Raw genomic sequence first — 24,862 nt, forward strand, 5'->3', positions numbered from 1 at the left:
CACAATTACATTTGAGTCTGTGAATGGGCTTTTGCTCATTGCTGCAGCAGGTCAATTGCATTATTTGTATTAAAGGGGTTGTTCACCTTTATCTAAACATTTAGGAGCAGATTTAATAAAGGGCAAAGTGGCTAACACTAGCGACAATTCATTAGCGTTACCGCACGCAGGGACATCAATGATTTACTAACAGGCACAGGCGCCATGAAAGAGACTGGCACTAGCCTAGCGGTCATTCACACTCTATTGCCAAGCAACTTTTCGCTCTGGCGAATGGTCGGTCCCCCTGCAAATTCACTAAAGGGCGGATTTTACTGAACGTTACCTCTTTCACCAGAGTTGCTTTTGCAACCTCAGACCAGGTGAAGTGCTTAAAAGAAGCTACATCTTCCTCAATCTTCTGTCACTTACATCATATTCTGTGAGCCGAAAATGCATCAAAGTCCAAAAAACGCTAGCCACTTTTCCTTTTTTTTTTCCTTTTTTTGAAGCAATCCCTATCTACTCTATTGCGCTTCGCCTGGTCTGAGGTGGCGAAGGAAGTCTGGCGTAAAAGGTAGCGTTCAGTACACTGCGCGCGTTAGTGAATTTGCATAGTTACGTCGCTAGCGAAACTTCGCCAGGCGTAAGGGTGCGAAGTAACACTAGCGAAAGTACGCCAGCATTCGTTAGTGAATTTGCGCAGTAACGAAAATGCCAAACGCTAGCGAAGTAACGCTAGCGTTCTGTACTTCGGCGCTTAGTGAATTTGCCCCAAGGAACATTAATTTTACAGTGGGCACATGTGTAGGGCATTATATTAACTCTATCTTTATTAAGGTTCCCTAGACATGTGTTTTAAAAAGTGGAATTTGTACGTTTTTGCACCAACATTTATAATAAAGACGTCCATACAACTTTAAATTTCCCACCCTGTGCATATCGACCTGAGCACAAAATCACTAGCGAATTTTCGCTAGGCAGAAATGACTGCTAGCGCATCTTCGCTTTGAAGTACTCGCACTGGCAAAGTAACGCTAGCAAAAAGTCGCCAGCATTCGGCGCCCAGGACGAACTTCCTCATATTAGTGAATTGGTTTAGTCTGAGCACATTTGATCCTGGCGAAGTGTTGCGATGGGTGCGAAACGGAATCTGGCGAAAATCTGCCCCTTGGTATGTTGTAGAGATTGATATTCATAGACAAATGGTTTTCATTTTGTATTTATTTTTATTTTATTTGTGGTTTTTAGTTATTTAGCTTTTTATTCAGCAGTTCTCCAGTTTGAAATTTCAACAATCTGTTTGCTGGGGTCCAAATGAACCCATTTGTTTCTGTAGATGGAGTCAATGACCCCTTTTTGAAAGCAGAAATGAGTCAGAGAAGCAAGGCAAATAATTCAGAAACTATGAAAATAAAAAAAAAATAAAAAAAATGAAGGCCAATTGAATAGTTGCTTAGAATTGGCCATTCTATAACATACTATACTATAACATACCTTAAAATCAACTATTAGTATGATGTAGAGAGTGATAGACAATTTGAAATTAGTTTTATTTTTATTATTATTTATTCAACAGATCTCCAGATGACCCTAGCAACCCTGGACACTGGAATATGAATAAGAGGGGTCCTCAATAGTAAGATGAGTAATAAAAAGTAGCAATAACTATGAATTTGTTGCCTTTACAGAGCATTTGTTTTAGATGGGGTTAGGGACCCCTATTTGAAAGTTGGAAAGAAAAAGGCAAATAATGCAAAAACTATACAAAAGAAAAAACGAAGACCAATTGAGAAGTTGCTTAGAATTAGCCAACATACTAAACGTTCACTTAAAGGTGAACTACCCCTCATGCAATGACATTTTAAGGAGAAGGAAAAGTATTTTTATTTGGGGTGCCAAAAGTAAGGCACCCCCAAGTGATCACATGTACTTACCTGAAACCCCAGGCCAGTGAACCTATTAGGAGAAAACTGCACTGGCCCGGGATTCTTCCAGTGAGCACCATGGAGCGATCGGTTTCCGGCTTCTGTTTTCTTCAATTTCTCAGGGCAGACGCATGTGCAATAGAACAAAATAGTTGGCTTTTTCGTTAAATGTTCGGCTTTTTCGCTTTACTGTGCATGCACAGCCTTGAGAAAAAATAAGAAGCCAGAAGACTCTGTACATACGATCACTTGGGGTGCCTAACTTTCTGCACCCCCAAGTAAAAAGACCTTTCCTTCTCCTTTTTCAGCTCTCTAACTCTGAGTTAGTCAGCGACTTGAAGGGAGGCCACATGGGTCATATCTGTTCAGTGAGTTTGCAATTGATCCTCAGCATTCAGCTCAGATTCAAAAGCAACAGTTATGACCCATGTGCCCCCCTCAAGTCACTGATTGGTTACTGCCTGGTAACCAATTAGTGGAAACCAAGAGAGCTGCAAAGGAGGAAGTAGTGTTCTGGCTATTATGTTAGACATCCAGTCACTCCAGCCTTTATACATTACATTTTTGGCTAACTAACTATATTAGATACATTTTTTATTTTACACAGCTTATCTATTTACCCAGTTTTATTTTTGTACTGAACAATTCCTTTAAACACATACACACCTCCTTATCCACACACGGCACAACAGCTCTTTTACCCATGGCATTCTCCATGACAATAGTTATCCTTAAGGGAGATGTTCGCCTTTCACAAGGCCCTATTAAATAGGTAAGTGATATTGTGACACAATTTAAACATTTTTTATTGCTTGTGTTTTTTTATTTGTATTGCTTTTTGTTTGGCAATCTTCAGTTTGGAATTTCAGAATTCATCAGGTTGTTAGGTCCATTTTACTCTAACAACCAGGCAATGGGTTACATTAAAGACTGGAATATGAATAGAAGAGGGACTGAATAGAAAGTTAAGTAATAAAAAGTAGTGATGATCATAAAATAGCAGAGCAATTGTGTCTTGGCTGACAGGGTCGGCGACCCCCTTTTAAAAGAGGCAGAAGAAGAAGGCAAATCATTTTAAAACTATATAAAAAAAGTAATGAGCATGTATCAATCCAGCAGTCCTTTTGTGTCTAGGGTTGCCACCTGGCCGGTATTTTACCGGTCTGGCAAAAATGATGGTTGATCCCAATGTTATTAATAGGGAAAAAATATAAATATATAGGAAGGCCAGTATTTTTTCCCAGAAAAGGTGGCAACCCTATCTGTGCCTAATGTGCAAAAACAGAACTGACCACCAGTGAGCCATATTGTAAGTATAAATATTAAATAGCCACATGGAGGGAAAGAGTGGAAGCTGCTGAAAAATGAACGTCAATGGAAAGCACAGGGAAACAGTGGAACAAGCACAGAAAATGAAAATAGAGAAGAAGATCCAAATTGAGTGCATTCAAATGAGGAAGTGGGTAAAATATGGAAATACAGTAAAGTTACTCACACTTTCCTGGAGCTCTGGCTTTGCTGTAGATACCATTATTATTATGAGGAATTGAAACTCATATGCCGTATCAACTTCAGCCCTTCAAAAGAAAAAATACTTTCTGACCCTAAAATGACAGTAGATAAACCCCTACATCAGTTACTGCAAAACAGGTCCTGGCTTATAAGGGTAATGCCAGTGCTGATTCTTGGGCCTGTGGATAAACACAGGCCAAGAATCAGCTGATTTGCTGGCCTACACTGGCTCCTATATCTGCATCAATAGAGTTCAGACACACAGAGCAGACTGCAGCACAATAAGAAGCTCAGGTATGCATTTTAACTCTGGAATCAGCTCCATGTTTATCCGTAGGCCAGTGTGGCAGTAGCCTTAGTCATCATGCAGTAGCCCCTCTGGCATTTGCCAGAATCAACAGATTGCCAGTTTGGGCCTGCTTATAACCACATGCCCTGGTAGGAGTTCCATAATTTGTCTGTCCTTTCGGTAAAGAAGCCCTTTCTTAGCTGATGTTATAATCTCCCTTTCTCCAGTTTCAGGCATCATTCCCTTGCTTCCTGCAATGCAATATAAAAGGGGGAAAGTGTGTTGGCCAATTTCATATTATAATGTTCATATTATAATTGGATATGATTGTATCTGTTATATCACTTTAGTGAAGAAAGCAACAATTTGCTACACTTTTTTCATCTAGTTAATGTAGATATAGCTAGTAGGTTGAAGAGATAGGCAACCGCGCTTGTAAGTGACAGGGGTTAAAAGCTGCACCGTTAATAAAGTGGATCCACAGGTCCACCGGTATATAACAGAAAATTGAGCAGGAGTGCGCTGTTGAAATGATTCACTTAAATACCTAAAGTAGGAAGAAATCCCGATAGTGTATTATCCTTGTATTAAGGGTAACTTTCGCTACACGATCTACTCACATATGGTTGTCAGGTTTTGCGCATTGGAGTTTCTAGCGGCTGTGTCCTTGGCTTAGTTAGTCGGATTTCGGTAGCGGTAACCGGAAAGATTGTTAAACGAGCGTGTTAGAACTGGATGGTTGTAATTCAGTGCGGCTGCCCTCTTCTATCACTGTACCGGTCGGGTAGTAGGAGATCTGCCAGTTCCAGGCACTTGATGTAAGGGTAGAAGGCTCTTGTTGCAGACAGCAGTTGTAATTTCTGCCGTACACTGATGTTTCCGGAAGTGCGGCTCTTTTCCTCGTGGCAAACGCTGAGGAATTCAGCGTTTATTCTGCTGGTACTTACTTAGGTGCTTTGTGGAATCATACAAAGTTTCCGTGGTATTTATTTAAACAAATTTTTTATTGTAGTAAACTATTGCAAAAGGACTATTAGCCTGGGCCAATAGTTCTAACACGCTCGTTTAACAATCTTTCAGGTTACCGATACCGAAATCTGACCGACTAAGCCAAGGACACAGCCGCTAGAAACTCCAATGCGCAAAACCTGACAACCATATGCAGGGCCGGCCTTAGGCCTATTGGACCAATTGGGCCCAATAGGGCCCCGCACCACAGGGCAGCACAGATAATATTTCCCTCAGCACATGATGCTGCCTGGCCTGCCCCCAACTTTGAGAGTCCAGCCCAACCCCAAATCCATAGGTCCAGCCCACCCCCAACTCTGATAAGCCAGCCTATCCCCCAACTCCATAGGTCTAGCCTGCCCCCAACTCTCATAGGCCCAGCTTTCCTCCAACCTTGATAGGCCCTGCCTGCCCCCAATCCAACCAAGCCTGCCCCAAACTAATTGGCCCAGTCCACTCTCCTATTTCCTCCCTCTCTCTCTTACCCTGTGTGCCCCTATTATGTGCCCCTATTTCATCCCTCTCACTCTCTTACCTTGTCTGCCCCCTTCCTTTCTATTTTGTGCCTGTATGCCCTTATTTTCCTAAATACTTGGTGTGTCAGAAGCCAGCAACACTTTGTCTAGGGGCCCCGCCAACATGGTCCCAATTGGGCCCCACATTTGATAGGATCAGCCCTGACCATATGTGAGTAGATCGTGTAGCGAAAGTTACCCTTACCCCTTAATACAAGGGATTTCTTCTCTTCCTACTTTAGGTATTTAAGTGAATCATTTCAACAGCACACTGTCTCCTGCTCAATTTTAGTTAATGTAGATATTTCGTCTAGCAGCTGACATTTAGTACACATACAGAGAATATGAGCAGTTTCATGAAGCAGTAGAACCCCATCCTGTACAGATCCCCAACTTGCCTGAGCAAATGGCCTATGTTGCAGAGTTTACTGCATTTTTCTCTGGTATTAGGAATGTTAAGGTACATCTGATACCTGCAGAATCCATGGGTTGGGCTGGTGCAGTGTGGTTGCTGGTGCAGATTAAGTAGGTTCAACTGTTGGTCTGATTCGGGGAGATTCGTCGCCCAGCCATTTGGAGCAGGTAAAGGTTGGGCATGGGTCATAGTTTTGTAACCACACATGCAGTATAGTATATTACCATTAGGGTGTTGCAGGATGTGAACCCTCATGATATCACCACCAATGTTCTAGGGACATCGCCCTTTTACATCTCTTGACTTGATCCTCCGTTTCATGATGGTCTGACTGCTGCCTCAGAGATCACCTGACCAGAAATACTGCAGCTCTAACTGTAACAGGAAGAAGTGAAGCAAAAGACACAACTCTGTCTGTTATTTGGCTCATGTGACCTAACATGTATGGTTTGTTTGTGTGCACCGTGAATCAGGGCCGGAACTAGGGGTAGGCAGAGTAGGCAAGTGCCTAGGGTGCAAAGCTTGAGGGGCGCCAGGCACGTACCTTTCACTACCTACCCCTAGTCCAGCTGATTGAGTGCCGCTCTTCTCCAGTACATGCGCCTGTTTGTGCGCATGCGCGCGTACATGAGGGGGAGAGCGTACCTGGAGAGGTCAACCGCTTAGTGCGCATGTGCGCGCCTCCTATGTGTGCGATCAGTGCGCTGGCGTCACGGCTGGCTGGGTTGCCTGGGGCGCCCGGCCAGCATGGCCCGGCACTGCCGTGAATCCTACGATCCCGGGGGCGGCCCTTATTTTTTTTAAATGGCAATATTCTATTTAGAATCACCCAATGGCACATACTGCAAAAAAAGTATATTTTTATGAAAATGGTTTATTTACACGAAGCAGGGTTTTACATATGAGCTGTTTTGTGCAATATCTTTTTATAGAGACCTACATTGTTCAAGGGGTATAGTTTTCCTTTAAATACTAGAAAATAAATGATAACTAAATAAAAAAAATTCTGTATTTTTTAATAACACACCAAAAAAAGCATTTTTGTTTTTACCCAACTAGCTTCTCATGGAAGGGATAAGACCTCTGTATAATGAGTCCCTCCTTCATCTATTTGCTGCCTGTGTCTCAGGCTTACAGAAAGGGTAATTAACCCCAGTGACCAGGAAGTTGTTGAAATGACAAATTTCTATATGAACAGAAGATGAATGGGGAGGGCAGCAAAAATGAGCCACAACAAAAGCAATAATACAAATCCCTTTGCAGTCAATGTGACTTGTGTTTTGTTTACAAACTGCAAGTATTGAAATTAATAAGACAGCTATGGGACCTCTTTATAAAATGTTGACTCTATATGTATGGTTGCCCTATTAGTTTAATGGTTATTGTGTTTATAATCTCAATTATATAAATATTATTATAAGAGCTCTTCAGTTTTGATTAAGCATTTATGAATTCTTTTTTAATTTCTCCTATTGTTTACATTCAGTATTTTGTTCAAAACTAAGAAATGCTAACCTTATTTATAATATTTTTTAATATCTCATATTACTGCCCCTCCCCCTGCTTCAAATATCAGTTCCGAATCTGAATAGGCTAAATCTCCTAAAAACAGAGGGGGCTGCCTCCATTCTGTGTGCGCAAAGATCTGCCTGAAACCTGCCAGAGAATCCTTTCTTGTCCAGACATGAAGCTGGGAGGGGTCTGACTGCAATGGGAGCTCTGGCTGGAATTCCTGGAATTCCTGGAATTCTTCTGCTTAGTTCTGTATGGGTTGAGCTGTGAGGTCGGCAGCAGTTTCAGACCCCCCCCCCCATTCATGTCAGCTTGCAAAATACAAACAACCTGCAATTTTTAAAAAAATGTAACCAACCCAATTAATTGCTTATGTTAAATGGGTCATGCCCATGCCAACAAAACTGGTACTAGTGTAGATGTAAGAACTAGCATCATAAAGGGCATCTCATAATGGTATGTGCAATTGTATTATTCTAGTAAGCATATACACATCTATGAAGCGTCATGTACCAATTATACATATTAGGGCCTAATTGTTACTCTAGCAACACTGTTACTAAGCTTTTTTATGGCTATGCATGGTTACATGGCATCATCATTTTGCAGCACCTTCGACCAATGAGATTTATTATCTGTAACATATGAGATAGACCCCTGTACAATATATAATATATTCAGCAATACCGTATGACCCTGGCAATGTCTTATCGCCATTAACATGACCAAATGTAGGCAATAGAAAACCTGTATCAGCAAGTATAATAGGAAAATGGATCTGTTCTACAGACAAGGGTGCTTTAGGGCACACTACATCGACTGGTGCTTTGATTATTCGTTATTGCTTTTCTCACTACACTGACAAATTCCTACACAGAGCTGCTCAGGTCATAGTTGACGTTTGAGTGAGCATACTCTGAATTGTAGAAAGCATATGCTGAGACCCCAGAAATACATGCCGATTCTCAGGGTATGAATGTTTTCAATTTAAGCGGCAGTTATCAAATTGTAGGGTTGACCTACCTGGGGAGACTTGGAACAGTGGCAGGGGGCTCAGTCTGACTGTCAGTTAGGCTTCTTCTTCTTCTTCTTCTTATTATTAACATGTGGCAGGGGGCTCAGTCTGACTGCCAGTTAGGCTTCTTTTTCTTCTCCTTCTTCTTCTTCTTTTTAACATGTATTCAAAAAACATCAACATATTCTGCAAGGCTGTACAACAAATACATACAAGAAAAAATATAAAAACCACCAATAACCGAATGAGCTGTGTTGCTGTAAAATAACATCTTGAGTAAATATTCCCTTTAAAGGGGTTGTTCACCTTTGAGTTAAATTTTAGTATGATGTAGAGAGGGATATTCTGAGATAATCTGCAGTTGTCTTTATTCATATATCACTACAAGTATACGTATTTCTTTACAGTTTTACAATATACAAAAATACACATCTGAATACTCATGGAGGACAGCCATGCTGAATAAAATGAAAGTGTTAGCTCATATATTTAGATGCTGTTAAACATATTAAAAATGGTATAGGGGCTCTCCTGACACCACCATCCAAAGAGGCCTGAACTTGATATCCTCTCCCTTTTATACACTAGGGCAGTGATCCCCAATCAGTGGCTCACAAGCAACATGTTGCTCACCAACCCCTTGGATGTTCCTCTAAGTGGACTTAAAGCAGATGCTTATTTTTGAATTACTGGCTTGGAGGCAAGTTTCGGTTGTATAAAAACCAGGTGTACTTCCAAGCAGAGCCTCTCACAGGCTGCCAGTCCTCATAGGGGCTACCAAAAGCCAAAGAAGGAGCCAAAGTTGACGTCCCAAAGCAGCAAAAAGGCCCAGAGCCATGGAAGGAGCCAAAGTTGAAGTCCCAAAGCAGCAAAAAGACCCGAAGCCACAAAAGGAGCCAAAGTTGAAGTCCCAAAGCAGCAAAAAGACCCAAAGCCGCAAAAAGACCCAAAGCCGCAGAAGGAGCCAAATTTGAAGTTCTGAAGCCGCAAAAAGACCCGAAGTTGAAGTGGAGACATGAGTTCTACCAATTCGTTTTTTTTGTTTTTTCACTTTATAAAACCCCCAGCCACCAATATATTATTGTAATACTCTATAGGCCCCTGCCACCAATGTTTTTTTAAAAGATATTCTGTGGGGCCCAAATGTTTCTTGTAAGAGGGGCCGTGGTGCCAATGTTTTTTTAAAAAAACTTTTATGGGGGGCCCTGGCGCCAATGTTTTTTTTTATTTTATAGTGGTCACCAATATTTTTTATAAAACTTTTAAGGTTGGGGACCCCTGCACTAGGAAATACCATATGACTAATAAATGTCTCATCTTTCACAGGGCATAAGCAGCCACAAAAGTGGCATGAAAATTGGTTCTATATAAATAACAAAATGCGTAATAACAATAATACTAATAATGTCCCATTGTGTAATGTGTAAATACTGGTCCTGGTGGATGCTATTAACAGCAGATGGGAGCCAAGGTGACATAAAAGTCATTTGACCAAGTGATTAGCATTGATGTCTCAAAGCACTGGGGCTCTAGGTTTGATTCTAGTCAGGGCATGTTCTCCCCATGTCTGCATGGGTTTCTTCCTATACTCCAGAAACATACAAGCAGCTTAAATTTTTAGGAGAAAATGATCCCAGTTTTATGTGCATGTGATCAAGACATTATACTGTAAGCTCCACTGGGGCAGGCACCAATGTTAAAGGGGTTGTTCACCTTCAAAAAAAATTTTCAGTTCAATTACTTTCCATTTTCTATTTGTGACCCTTTTCTAATACTCATTTTTAAACTTCTAAAGCAGCTCTTGGAGGGGGGGGTCGCCGAATCTTTAACTGTTTGAATCGATACTTTTAGTTGATACGTTTGTTATTTTTATCCCTGCCGAGCAGAATCCCTGAGTTTCATTAAAGGCAGCGGTTAGAATTGATACAATAGTTGCTAATTTCTCATAGATACTGCTGAGAAATGTATCAACTAATTGTATCAACTAAATGTAACAAATTGTAACAGTTCAGATGCTCCTGGATCGCTGAGCTGCCACACTGAAACACTAGGGACAGGAACATTAAACTTCAAACTTGAATTTTGAGAAAACGGTAAAAAGTAAAAAATGGAAAGCATATGATAATAAGGGATAATATAAAACACTTAGTGTCACCATATGCAATGAAAGCCCAAGGTGACTTGATACCAGTATGTATAGAGATGGATAAGGGAGCATACCAGAAGTGAGTAAGCAGACAGAGCCTGTAAACTTGATATAGTCATATAGAAAATGAAAGGAATAAAGTACAAACAGTGAATAAAAAGTCTGGGACATTTCATAAACAGAGAATGCAGCACAGGTCCAAAACTAAGGAAATGTTTAATATCTTGAGTGAGCCCAAACTCATGTCAGCAATTTTATAGGGGTAGCATACCGCCCAGCCCAATTCAGTATTTTCAGAAGCACTGGGGACTCGCTGCCGCACACATAATCCACAGTGCTACAGAGGGTGGCTGAGCATGTGTGCCCAATCGTGCCCGTGAAGGAGGGGGCATGCTCATGGGGGGTACACTCATGGGGGACCCTCTGGACTAGAGCCAGCCCACGTAGAAATCCTGCCCAAACAAAAGTTGGCCATAGACATTACAATTACGATCTTTCCTGGAAAAGATCTTTCCAAGACAGATGGTTCGATTCAATACACGCACGTGTAGAGCTGAACAGTCAGATATACAGGTAGAAACAATAGAATTTTACCTGTATCTGACGATAAAGAGCTAAAAGCGGCCATAGACGTTACAATTACAATCTTTATTGGAAAAGATGTTTCCAAGAAAGATTGTTCGTTTCAATAAACACGTGTAGAACTGAATAGTCAGATATACAGGTAGAAAGAATAGAATTCTACCTGTATCTGACAATTCAGGACTAACGTTGGACGATGTTCCGGTGCCATCAAAATTTTCCACCCGGCCTGATCAACGAGCCGACCGGTATCCAAGTCTTCTGCAGATATTGGCCGGCTCGTCTCCCACCATACACGCACTGAATATAGCACGAAAATTAGTTTTGTACGATATTATCAGTGTGTCTATGGCCACCTTAACACCTGCATAGCTAGTAGCAGGGACTGAATGAAAGTGAATACGAGCATCTCAGATAGGCAAGAATTTCTTGTTTGTACATTCTCTTAATGACTGTAGCAGCAGCTGGTGAGACTTATTGGATAACACCTAAAGGGACATTTATCAAGGGTCGAATTTCGAGGGTTAATAAACCCTCGAATTCGACCCTCGAAGTTAAATCCTTCAAATTAGAATATCAAATTCGAAGGATTTAGCGCAAATCCTAAATTCGAAGTAAAAATCGTTCCTTCGAAGGAAACGATTTTAAGCGATTGATCGAAGGATTTTTCTTCTATCAAAAAAAGCTTAGAAAAATGCTGGGGAAGGTCCCCATAGGCTAACATTGTACCTCGGTAGGTTTAAACTGCCGAACTATGTAGTCAAAGTATTTTTTAAAGAGACGGTACTTCGACTATCGAATGGTCGAATAGTCGAACGATTTTTAGTTTGAATTGTTCGAATCGAAGTCGAAGGTCGTAGTAGCCTATTCAATGGTCGAAGTACCCAAAAAAATACTTTTTTTCATTCGAATCCTTTACTCGAGCGTAGTAAATGTGCCCCCCTAGTCTTGATGGAAGGAGGATGAAGCAAGAAAACGAGCAGGCTAGAGATAAGATGAGCTTCACTGAGAATTCACTGATAATTCAGAGTCCTAAAGCATCCTTAGTGAGAATCAAGATTACAACTGGCTATTGCCTTAGACCAAATGTTGCTTCTATCTTGGTCGTAAGCCCATGTTTGAATAAACCTTTATTTTAAAATATATCTAGAGTGCTATTGGTAATGTTCTTGAATGAACTGGTGTTTATGGCCATGGTGTAATGTGCACTGAATATTAAGACTATACTTTAGGGGAGTGCTGACAAATTGCACAGATTTCTCATTTTAAGCACACAAGGTAATGATAACATATTTTAGGACTATAAGTTTTCCCCACCAGTAGTCACTATAATAAGCACAAGAAAAGCCTTTCATTTTGAAGATTGTTTTGATCATGTACAGAAATGTAAATTAACTCCCTTACTTTTGTCAAAGGGTAGTAGTGATCACTGCATGACCCCAGTGCTGCTGATGTTATTTTGGTGCACCAGCTCATAGGCTAATTTACATATGTAAGGCCCTCCCATTAGCTAACAATTCTACATATTTACATTTCATGAGCACCCCCATTCATGAACATTTTTAACAGAAGAAGCCACCCACTACAGACTATACCTGCTTCTTCCAGTCCAAGTTTTTATTATCGTTGCACAACTTCTAGATGACTCCACAATGTCATCTAAAAAATCCTTATTGATTAAATATGAAGCCATAACATTATACGGTGAAAATGGCATGGGCCTTCTGATTTCTATCCCGGCATTCTGCTGACATATGGACTTACTATGAGTGCACTCGTAGATCAATCAATAGATGCATATAAATGTGGTGGTCAGCATTTCCATGCCACTATCACCTGAAATGAGAGGGGAACCTTTCCAAGCTATTGTTGCCCATCATACTGAAATTCAGTTGGGCACCAAAACAGCCCTAACTCCACATGCCATAAATCTCAGGTACTCTGACCATTTCCCTTTCTATACTTTCATTAGATAACCGCCTTCCATTGTGTGACGTCTTGAATGCTAGAAACTTTGTAAGAAGTGCAGTCCAATATGGAAGAAAAAGATCAAAGTATGGAGCAGATCAAATGACAAGCTCAAGAAAAAAGTCCAGTTTCCACTCCCCACTTACCTCCAGCACAAGGGTTGCAGGTTTGTTCATGTAGATTTAATTCGGCAGCATCTTAATTGTAAACCTGAGGAAAATTTTCAGTGCCAGCAACTAGATATTTTCTGTTGGAGGAAATCTAATAATGAATAAACAGAATAAGGGGAAAAAGTCACAGATGCTTATTAATAAATGTGTCAGGCTAAACTGCAGCTACATGTCCCCTGAGGGAACATGATTTAGTAGAGATGAATACCAATAAACATTCTGTGGACTTTTTTGTGGGGCATAGGTGGCATGAGTACCTCCGCTGGCTTAGAAATAAGGGATGGTGCCAGAGATGGGGGACCCCGTTCGTTGTAGTAAGGCTGGGGCCCCAGTTAAAGGACTGATGATTTACTGATGGGACCCCATAAAGTCAGCCCATTACCTCCTAAGCAAGTCTGGTCTAATCAAGTTATCAGGTTTTACATATAAACTTCTAACATGATGTTATGAAGAGGGAAAGGACTTACATCCAACAAAATATTTTCTCAGCAGTAGCCACATTTGTGAACCCACATAACTGGTAACTACTACAAGGGTCAATTTTCTCTAATAGGACGACAGTCAGGGGTGTAACTACTGAGAAAGCAAACCCTGTAGTTGGAGGGTAGTTGCAGGCCGTTTGGTCGCGCACCCTCCCTGTGAGCGCATATATAGAAATGGGGACCTGTGCGTTCCCAGTGCAGCTGGGCGGCATGCTGCCCCTAAAATTTTGCCAACCTAGGGCTGGGCCTTTGTGTCCTCAGCACAAATCTGGGCCTGGGTTTGCTACCTCAGTAGTTGTTAGGGTTGCCACCTTTTCCGGCCTTCCTTTATATTTATAATTTTTCCCTGTTAATAACATTGGGATCAACCATCATTTTTACTGGCCAAGCCGGTAAAATACAGGCCAGATGGCAACCCTAGTAGTTGTGCCACTGGTCAGCTTACTAATGTTTATGGGCCCCGAATAGGATTGCCACCTTTTCCAGAAAAAAATACCGGCCTAAGCGGCCTTCCTATATATTTATCATTTTTCCCTATAAATAACATTGGGATCAACCATCATATTTACTGGCCAGGCCAGTAAAATACAGGCCAGGTGGCAACCCTAGCCCCGAACTGAATTTGCCAATACCAATGCTTTCATTTTCCAACATGTTAGACAGTAAACACATAACTGGCAATGTATGTATGTATAACTTTATTGGTAAAGCGCTGTTAAGGAGCGGCAGTGCTGTACAGTGCATAAAAGTACAATATATATATATATATATATATATATATATATATATATATATATATTATAACCTTGAAAAAGACCGAAACGTCGGTTTTAGCATACAAATGTAACTAATACAGAACTTTTTTTGCACAAAAAGTCCCTTGGTGCTGTTTTTTTGTTCCAGATGTATATGAAGTTTATCAGTGTCGGACTGGGATGCCAGGGGCCCACCAGAAAACCTTAGATCTTGGGCCCACTGGAAAACTGTAGACTGTGGGACCACTTCTCAAACTATTATTCCTCCCCCCATAAAGAAATAGGGAATGACCATGAAATAGGCTAAATGGTTAGAAGCAAGAGGCCCACTGACACCTGGGCCCACCGGGAGTTTTCCTGGTATCCCGGTGGGCCAGTCCGACACTGGAAGCCAGTGTTAGCCACTCCCTGTTTTTAGACCACACCCACTTTAAACTACACCCATGTTACAACAAGACCACATCCACATTAATAGCACACCAAATAACCAAATGGTTGGTGCTCAGTGCAGGGAGGGATGTCACTCATATGTGAAAAAAGTTAAGTCATATTAAGACATCCCCTTAAATCCATATGCCTCCTCCTCCCCTGTGTATAATACAGTATCCCCAGCATATGATTAAACACCTTAGGGGCCCCTAACAATTATTTTTAATTGCTAACAAACCCCCAGAACAAATACCAGGCTTGTGTTCAATTGGGATCATAGGACAGGCAGAGTATGACACACACAGGGAGTATAAATCAGGCAATGTATGGCACACACAGTGAGCATAGGGGAGGCAGAGTATGACACACAGCTTGATAAAGAGTGAAGTGCCACTCAAAACGTTGCATGCTTATGTGGCCCCAAGATGAAATAAAGGCAAATTTTAATTATGAATTTGGAGTGTTATCTGTGGAGAGAAACGTGTCAAAGTCAAGTCACTGCATGTTAACAATTTGCCAAATCTTTAACCTCAATTTCTTGCCTCTTGAAATTAATTTTTAGAATAAAAGGAAAACGGCTATTTTAACTGCTTGGGTTGTATCAAGGACCAGAACCCCCAGACAGCAGCCTATCAGGTAGCACCAGTTCAGGCATAATGTTTAGAGTGGTCCCACTAGCTCCTTTATATAGCCGCCCCCCAACCTATCCATAAGGGCAGGCAAGCTAAAGCAAAATAAGTGGCTGGGGGTGGTACCATACAGCTAGCCACTTGAATTGTAAAATACCAGCCAGGGCATGCTGGGGGTGGGCTGATGACATAGAAGTGTTGGAGTAGTGATGTAAGTGGTAGAGCAATTACATTAATGGGAGTGGGGGTGGCATTACCAGCCAGATGCCAATCTTATATGCAACAAATACCCCCCACAGCAGGGCTGGATTTCTATTGGAAGCCAGGATTCTCCGTTGTCACCCAAGGATCACACATGTGAACCCTTTGTTCCTACATCTGGAGAACAGGGGACAGAGAGCTTGTAGAGTCAAATAACCCACAAAATCTTCTACGTGCCTAGTCCCTAATGCTCCAGAATAGCATGTCGCCTATTCATTTGTTCCACCCTAAGCCTGGGCCTTTGTGGCCTTGGCACAAATCTGTCCCCACCGTTAAAGTCACATGGCAATGATTGGGTTTTTGTGATAATAATGATATTTACAACACTATTCCATAAGCTGCAAGAATGGGCCAGTTGTAGCCAAGAAGCCCTGTCTCAGAGAAAGGCCTGAGCTACAGAGAACACATCAGCTAATGCAAAATAAACATACTCCCAATGGGTGTTGTCCTGCAGTGAAAAACACACAAATATTCCACATAAAAATGTAGCCACTTGTTAGTATTTTATTTTAATACACAACAAAATAAGATTTGTACCTTCATTCATTGTGGCTGTTGTACAAAATATTTACAGGCATATTAAAGAGCTGTGCAATGATTTCTTTAAGCACAATAGAGATGTAGCATTAGATCCTCTCCTGTTCTGTACAAACGTGTGTGTATTGGGATGGGGTTAATGTCTTAAAATGGACACCGTCTATATAGTCTGATTATCCTCTTTCATTTTAGGGCCCCCCTAATCAGATCAGTCAGTATCCCACTGGGCCCTCTATATCTCTTGCTCTCCCCCCCAGAAGATGTGGGGTCACCTTCTTCTAAATTAACACCCTGCCTAGAGCTTGTAGCACTGTGGACTTACCACTAGGGATGGGCAAAACTTGTTTTGGCATGGAAATGACGCCCATAGACTTGTATGGCGTTGTGCGTCAAATTTTATTTTGCCGCGAGTCAAAATAATTTCTAATGGGCGCCAGCAGTGAATTTTTTGGCAAAGCAAAACTGGTACAATGGCCCAAGCCTACTTAGCACAATACTCAGCCACTATCACAGGGGAGAGGGGGTCCTGTTGTGGATCAAATTTTGACCCTAAGGGGGGCCTGGCTGGATAGTGCAAATGTATGTAAATTGGGTAACTTACGCTAAAACATAAACTAAATCTTAAAGGGGTTGTTCACCTTTAAACACTTTCACGTCAGTTGTTATCAGATCATTCATGAGAAGTAAAAACGTTTTACTTCTCATTTTCTATTTGTGACCGTTTTTCTAAAGTGTAAAGTTTATTTTTTTAATGTCTTTTGTCTTTGTAAACAGCTCTGGGAGGGGGGTCGCTGACCCTTTAAATTGTGAATCACACAGAAATAAGGAAAAGCCTTTAAGGTTTTCTCGTGTATTTTATTACTCAAGTCATTAGAAAATAAAGCTGGTATACTTTTATACAATGGTTTATTTTTTTAAGTGTAACAATATAAACAAAAAAAAAAACATTATAATGTTATCAATGTTTAAAGGTCACACTGATTCTATGGGTTTGGCCACACAGGCAGATTTGTGGAGATAAGTGACCAGGCGACAAATCTCCTCTTCTTCGCGGCGACTAATCTGCCTGATCTGCCTTCCGCCGGTTAAAATGTAAATCGCCTGGGGCGGGCACACGGAACGCTTCGTTTTCCGAAGTCGCCAGTAATTGCCTCACAAGGAAAGGGCTGCCCTTATTCCATTTTCTATTTTGAACTGCTCCTCCTCCGACTTTGGTTTTTATAATGGGAGAAGTGTCATTTCTGCCCTTTTCTTTTTCCATTTCCATTTCCATATTCTTTTTTTCTTCTTCTGATCAACTTCCTCTACTTGCGTTTCATGAACTTTCTTGTTCTGTTCATCTGTTTCCTCTGCTAATTCTGGTTTTCGTGGTTTTACTAGTTTTAGTAGTTTTAGAAGTTTTAGTAGTTTCTTCCCACCTACAAGATAATATTGATTAGTATAACGTGTAACCACCCTCCATACTGCTGAGCCTTATACATAGTGGATTGGGGTTGTAGATTGGAAGAGTGAGGAAAATCAGGTTTAGTAGGTAAAGTCGGCAGCAGTAGGACAAGATGGTAAAAGTAAGAAAACGATGTCAGTGTTACCCTACATGTAGTTCTTTAGTTCTGGTTAGAGACCAAAACTCTGCTCCAACCCATTATCTTAGAGGCTGGAATTGGATGTTTTAATTTTACATATTTTTTCCTTAATTTAAATTCTTATCCTTTATATTATAAAGCTGATATATTTAACCTTTATCTCCCCCTTTCACTTAGTTGTACTTACTTTCCTTTAGCTCTTTATCTGTTTCCACACCGTTCTCAGGAGGTGGATTGGTTTTTTTAGTAAAAGGAAGATATTTCCTCCAGTTTTTCTTTTTTTGTTTTTCAGTGGTCTCTTCGTTCATGTGCTGTGATTCAACTGTAAAGAAAAGTTCAATTAATTAATGAGGTTACTATGATAATGGGCAAACCTTTGCTCCATGGAAACCCATATTAACCAGTCAGATTTGTGATTTAAACAGCAGATCAGAAAATAGTAACTGCCGGTTGATATGGGTTACTGGATCTCAAGTTTAAGGGGGTTATTTATCAAAGTCCCAATTTATCTCAATATTTTCTGCTAAAAACTCCAATCAAATCTGCTCAGGTTTTTTACGCTTATTTATTATTACATTTTCCCAAAAATATGCTTTGGGGGGAAAAAAAACAGATTTTCACAATTCTTCTGATTTTTCATCCGATTTTCACAATTTTTTCGGATTTTTCACCCGAAAATATAGATTTTTGCCTGAAAACTCTGAAAACTTCAGGGCATTGTACAAAACCCAGCAGACATCAAAAAATTATTGGGACTTATTTGCAACCTCGACAGGTCTGAGATGCCAGATTTTCTGATTTGGACTTTTCCATCCTCTGGGTTTAATAAATTCCCAAAAAATTCATGATTTTAAAAAAGTCCGATTTTTTTTTTTAAAAAAAAATCATAAATTTTTCGAGATTTTTTTATTCAGAGTTTAGTAAATAACCCCCTTAGAGTCTGCTGTTTTAGCTGTTGGCTGACCAAAAATAACTCCTCTTCCCCTTCACTCATCTTAGTTTGTACTTACCATCTATAATCTTTTTATCTGTTTCAGCACAGTTCTCTTGAGGGACATCCGTTATTGTAGCAGACTCTGATATTTCTCCCACTTTATTATTATTTTCTTTATTAGGAGTCACTTCATTTTCCTTAGAGTTTTCTTCTTCTCCTATGTGTATTTTTACTCCTAAAAAGTAAAAGTTTAGACATTTTATCTCTGATTTTGCTTTACGGCAACCTATAATAACCAGTCAAATGTTTACTCTCAAACAGCACATTAGACCAAGATGCTAACTGCTAATTGGTTGTTAGGGGTTACTAGATATATTATAATAGATATTAATAATTATATAGTTGCTTTATTGCACGCTCATTTTTGTGATGATGACTGTCAGTCAACTTCAGTTTAGAGAACCTTCCTAATCACTATGTGTATTTTTACTCCTAAAAAGTAAAAGTTTAGACATTTTATCTCTGATTTTGCTTTACGGCAACCTATAATAACCAGTCAAATGTTTACTCTCTTTATGTGATTGACCTGGGGTTTCTACACCCAGGCCATTTTCTTTAGCGGGTGAGATATTTCCTATTACTCATCCAGCGAATATATCAATTAGTAATTTGTATTAGGACTGTGCAGCTGTTATTTTCCCAAATGTTTACTCTCAAACAGCACATTAGACCAAGATGCTAACTGCTAATTGGTTGTTAGGGGTTACTAGATATATTATAATAAATATTAATAATTATATAGTTGTTTATTGCACGCTCATTTCTGTGATGATGACTGTCAGTCAACTTCAGTTTAGAGAGCCTTCCTAATCACTCCAGCAGCCCTCCTATTTGTTATAATGCTTCTCATCAGTCCTGGATATTCTTACTCTATAGGGGCATTGCCATTTGATCTATATGAACCCATTTCAGAGATTTATTGGGGAAAACCTTCACAGACAAAAATAAACAGACAGAATTTTACCTGGTTCAACTACTTGAAGACTCCGCACCTCTTCCTCACGTTTTTTTAATTCTTTCACATGCTTGTTGCTGGGAAAGAAAAGATAAAATTATTTGTTTCTGTGCAAATGAAACCCTACACTGTGAATTGGTGTAAATTTATTCTGAGAACTTTTAATCGTGGTTTCTGAGATATTCAATTTCATACTGCTTGGCTTGGCTCAACAGCAAGATGTTATAAAGACCAGAATATAGAAATCACTACATGTACTGTATAGCTTTATATAACAATCTTACTATGGCAATATATTTTAAGTTGAAGAGCAATAAAATGAATGTTAGGGGGTTATTTCTCAAAGTCCGATTTTATCTCAATATTTTCTGCTACAAAATCAAATCTGCTTGGCTTTTTTACTCTTTTTACTCTTATTTATTATTACATTTTCCCAAAAATTTGCTTTGTAGGGGAAAAAAAATCCGATTTTCATGATTTTTTGTGGGTTTTTCACCCGAAAACTCTGATTTCTTATGTTTTTTTTGCCTGAAAACCCCGAATACTTCGGAGGTATTGCACGTCAAAAAATCATTGGGATTCCCGTTGACTTATATGCAACCTCGACAGGCCTGAGAAGTTGGACTTTTCCATCCTCGGAGTTTAATAAATTCCAAAAACTACAATTTTATAAAATAAATATCACAAATTTTTCAGTATTTTTCCATTCAGAGTTTAGTAAATAACCCCTAACTGTTTATCTATAGGGGCTATAAAATCCCTTTAAGCACTATGAAAAAGTCCAAGGTTTGCCCAAGGTGTGGTAACCAACCAAATAGCAGATAGCATTTACTGATCATCTGTTTAAACTGAAGATCTGGTTGGTATTGTAGGTTACTGGACCTGGTGCAAAAATTAGTCGAACCCCAGGATTCTCACACTAGTTTTAAAAAGTTTTAAAAAGTCAGTATCCCTTTAAAGAACTCACCAGAAACGAATGCTTAATGCCAGAAGTCCAATTATCAACAAACTAATGCATGCTCCAGCCAAACGGATATACGGTTTAGGGATCTCTAAAACTAAACAAGAAAATAAGTTAATGAAGAGTATGAAGGTGTAAGTGCTAGAAATATGTAGAATAGGTTTATCATATATCACTATAGAAGTGTAGGGCTGAGAGAGCATTTGTCCTGAGATACCAGAATAAAGGGGAAATGTGGTTGGCGGAAAAAGCAAATGGAAAAGGGAAATATTAGAGTTTAGTGAATAATTATATAATGGAATTAACACAATCAATAGAGGGAAAAGGAATAAACAGGACTAGAAATTAAATGTAAAATTAATTTGAAATGACAGGGAAAATAGAAGAGGTGAAGAAAAATAGAAATACAAATAAAACTAATAGAGGCCCATTATGTATTAATGATTAGGGTTATTGCAAGTGACATGTGATTGGCATGTTTCAATAAGTTGTGCAACTTTACCTAATTGTTTCATAGAATCGGATGTAGTACAATCTGCCTTCTGATCACTGGGTCCTGTAAGGAATAAATACCATTAGTTGAGACATTACAATTAGATGAATGCAATGAAAATGAATTAATATATAGATACACACAGTGGCTTAACTATAGAGGAAACAGACCCTGTGGGGTGGCCCAGGGAAGAGGGGGCCCTGTTTAATCTTTCATTAAAGGGTGATTTTTTCATTAAGGGTAAGGGGACACGCTGCTATTTCGGGAGATTAGTCACCCAGTGACAAATCGATTCTTCTTCGGGCGACTAATCTCCCTGAAATGTCCAGCTTCGTTTTCCGAAGTTGCTCACAAGGAAGCTTCGGGTGACTACGGAAACCCGAAGCGATCCGACAGCCATACCACGGTGATTTACATTCTAGCCAGTGGGAAGGCAGGTTGGGGAGATTAGTCGCCCGAAGTAGAAGCGATTTGTCGCTGGGTAACTTATTTCCAGAAATAGAAGCGTGTGCCCTGGCCCTAATGGGTTTTCATTAAAGGGTGATTACAGTATCTTGTACATTGTGCAAAATTCTGCCTTTATAACATTTATTGTTATATGAACGTAAAGAAAAAAACATACAAACAAAATTCCCATGTGCCACAGTTACAGCTCCTTTTCCTGACACCCTCCCACCTTACTATACACACTACTTCTCACTTACATCTCTTCACAAAATAAAAAATAAATAAATCAGACTCAAAATAAATATAATTACCATCCAGTCTCCAAACCGGGAAGCCCACAGCAAAAATAATGAAATAATTTAGTAATATAGAAAGAATAATTTGGATAGAGATTGAATAAGCCATGACTGTCTCATTCACTCTTCTTCTCCAACTGACAAGTGAGTAGTTAGAGCTCTGGATACAGGATGGGGAAATTTCACTGGGCATTGTGATGTAATCACTGGACATTGTGATGTCATCACTCACATTGTGATGTCATCGCTGGGTATTGTGATGTCATCACTCACATTGTGATGTCATAATTAATATTGTCAAGGCTGCAGTATGGCTAGTAACTGGCACATTATAGTTAAAGAGATACTGACACCAGAAATTAAATAATGTTTTCTTTACACATGCTTCATAATTTAATTGATTAAAATGTAATTTAAAATGTAATTTTAAAAGGATTTGTTCAATGTATAAAGGATCTATTCTTCCATTTTTAAGCATTTTTTCCCCATAAAGAAATAGGGAATGACCATGAAATAGGCTAAATGGTTAGAAGCAAGAGGCCCACTGACACCTGGGCCCACCGGGAGTTTTCCTGGTATCCCGATGGGCCAGTCCAACACTGAAGTTTATACCGAGCACAGGGGCAGCTACAAGTTAGCTTTTTTGGAGGAGAGGTGCTGTCCATTTCTACAATATATATATATATAAAGTATACACAGGGAAGACATCAACCATCATTTTAACAGGCCAGGCCGGTAAAATATCGGTCAGGTGGCAACCCTAGTTGAAATGGATTATTGCTTGTGATGAGTGAATATTTTCACCAAGCATGGATTCACTGCAAAACTGTGGTAAAAAACAGCTGCGAAAAAGTCGCAGAGACAAAAAAGTCGCCATAATAAAAACACCCATTGACTTTAATGCATTTGGAGTGAGAAAAATGAACTTTTTTTGACGCCTATTGACTTCGATGCGTTTCGCAAATTTTCCAAACAGGACAGATCCATCGCTACTTATTGCTCCAGTTAATGAGTGAGATGTTTCTTTGATGTCATAAAAATAAGTGAGAATTCAACAACTGCAAAAGCAACTGTGGCTATGAGAAGCGACTGAGGGAACGTGTGACAAGTTGTATTTGTTGTTTTTATGGCTCAACGTGGAGCTAAACTTTCCACAGACTTTAAACGTGAGTGAAAAACTGAAAAATAAATCTTCCACACATTTAAGTTGTTCGTAACCCAACGCTGGGAAAACTACAACTCCCATGATGCTTTGGTGTGTGAATGAGATGGGTGTGAGGCTGGGAGAGACTCTGTAGCCGGGAAGGGCGGGAAGACGCCCCTGATCAAGTCGCTGACGTCACCACTTTCTCGTCCCTCTGCCTAGAGCCTGCGGGAGCGCGCTGGGCCCGAAGACCGTGTGCTGTGGACGAAAGGCTGTCGCGAGCCTATGCGCGCTTCCGAGGCGGTCGCCATTACGGATTAGTGGGAAAAAAGCTGTGAGGAAGCGAAGAGGTACCGGAGCCGGGGAAAGAGAGAAAAAGCCGGAGCCCAGCCGGTGACGAGAAAGGAGAAAGAAAGCGGAGAGATATTAGGGAAGAAAGTGCGTGATGAGGCCAAGGAAGGCGATGGATTCGTGAGACAGGTGAGAATAGGAACTGCGCCCGGGGGAGGCGGAGGGATCCAGGCCGAGGCTCAGGCTACCGGCTGAGGGAAGTGGTCTGAGTAGAGACAGAAACATCATTCCTGGCTGTTCTGGGCGTAGTAGAACTATGTCAGGTAATCAGTCGGCCTCTAAATGCCCATGTAGCCTTCACCTATACCACAGCCGTGCTGCCTGGACTCCTCTGGTATTTCCCACATCCCTCCTGTATCTCTCTTCATTATCTAACCCCGTAGTCTAATCAGCAGCATTTCCGGCATGTCTCTGCCTTATTATCCGGCTGCTCTTCCGCCCACACTCACACCTGTCATTGGTGGATCTGCTGCACCCTGACCTCTGTGACAGGGGGGTCCCCACTTATGCACGGGGGCAGCTTCCAGCATTGCAGTGACCCGCTCGGGAGGGGGATAAATAGGACATTACAGTATATCTGTTTGATATTGTCTGTATATACACAAGGGAAGCCCCTCCAGCTGTTACACTGCCCTCTCCCTGCTTCCCACTGAAAGACTGCGTGTGGGGGAGTTGTAGTTCAGCAACAGCTGGAGGAGCTGCAGGTTGGACAGCTCTTATTTATAAATGCCCTCAATTGGGTTTCCCAGCCTTGTTCTGACTTAATCCGAGTCCTGTACTTTTGCTTTTAGAGGGGCTCTGGTAGCTGCAGTTCAGCAACAGTCAAGGAGCAACAAATGGGGTCACTCTATTAAATGATATAATTATCCGGGGTCTAAGCAGAGCCAGCTTACATCACTATTTGTAAATAGCCTGTAAGGTGTCCACCCATCCTCCTGCCCCCATTTAACTGCTAGTTCCCGGGGAACCCTTTTTGTTTTGTTTTTCTGGTAGAACCCTGACCAATCCGTCAAATTATCGTGAAGTTAGTGGGATTCGAACGATAGTACATCTTACGATTTTTCAGCCAACAAAATTGATCGGCCAGGTTAAAAAATCTTTATCGGCCCCAGTGCAATCTTTCTATGTTTGCAGGGCCAAGCAGGCAGCTCCCCTCAGTTTTCCTGGCAATATCGCCTGAAATGGTCTTTTTAGTTGATGGACACATCGTACATTTAAACGATTGTTTTGAGATAACCGTGATCTCACGATAAAGAAAAGATCTTTACATCTATGGCCAGCTCAAGAGTCTGGCCACACGGGCAAATTCGGGGAGATTAGTCGCCAGACGCCAAATCTCCTCTTCTTCACTGCGACTAATCTCCCCGATCTGTCTTCTCCCGGCTAAAATGAAAATCACCCGGGGGCAGGCACACGGAGTGCTTCGTTTTCCGAAGACGCCCGTAATCACCTCACGAGGAAACTTTGGGCGACTAAGGAATACGAATCGCTCCAGGTGCCTGCCCC

The 24,862-nt window shown here is 40.6% G+C and overlaps 2 protein-coding genes across 7 annotated transcripts in view; one reads left to right on the forward strand and one right to left on the reverse strand.

Annotated features, from left to right (window-relative positions):
* Nucleotides 1-16,079: 16,079 nt before the first annotated feature.
* LOC108700312 overlaps nt 16,080-24,862 on the reverse strand; it is a 782,191-nt gene continuing 773,408 nt past the window's right edge. Inside the window, exons 1-7 of one of the 2 annotated variants that reach the window (XM_041575384.1) lie at nt 21,877-22,331; nt 21,128-21,181; nt 20,632-20,722; nt 19,674-19,741; nt 18,726-18,884; nt 17,903-18,037; nt 16,080-17,550 (exon numbers count right to left, since the gene is read on the reverse strand). In XM_041575384.1, the coding sequence (XP_041431318.1) occupies nt 17,351-17,550; nt 17,903-18,037; nt 18,726-18,884; nt 19,674-19,741; nt 20,632-20,722; nt 21,128-21,181; nt 21,877-22,075 (906 nt within the window). In that variant the 5' untranslated portion in view covers nt 22,076-22,331 and the 3' untranslated portion in view covers nt 16,080-17,350. Of the gene's footprint in view, nt 17,551-17,902; nt 18,038-18,725; nt 18,885-19,673; nt 19,742-20,631; nt 20,723-21,127; nt 21,182-21,876; nt 22,332-24,862 lie in introns of those variants that run through there. The other variant, XM_041575385.1, reaches the window with a different exon arrangement.
* arhgap5.S (Rho GTPase activating protein 5 S homeolog) overlaps nt 22,774-24,862 on the forward strand; it is a 43,401-nt gene continuing 41,312 nt past the window's right edge. For 4 of the 5 annotated variants that reach the window (XM_041574047.1, XM_041574046.1, NM_001375358.1 and 1 more), the window contains exon 1: nt 22,774-23,485. The gene's annotated coding sequence lies outside the window, so the exon portion shown is untranslated. 5 annotated transcript variants of the gene reach the window in all.

Source organism: Xenopus laevis, chromosome 8S (assembly GCF_017654675.1).
Source record: "Xenopus laevis strain J_2021 chromosome 8S, Xenopus_laevis_v10.1, whole genome shotgun sequence".
In the NCBI taxonomy this organism is placed as follows: domain Eukaryota; kingdom Metazoa; phylum Chordata; class Amphibia; order Anura; family Pipidae; genus Xenopus; species Xenopus laevis.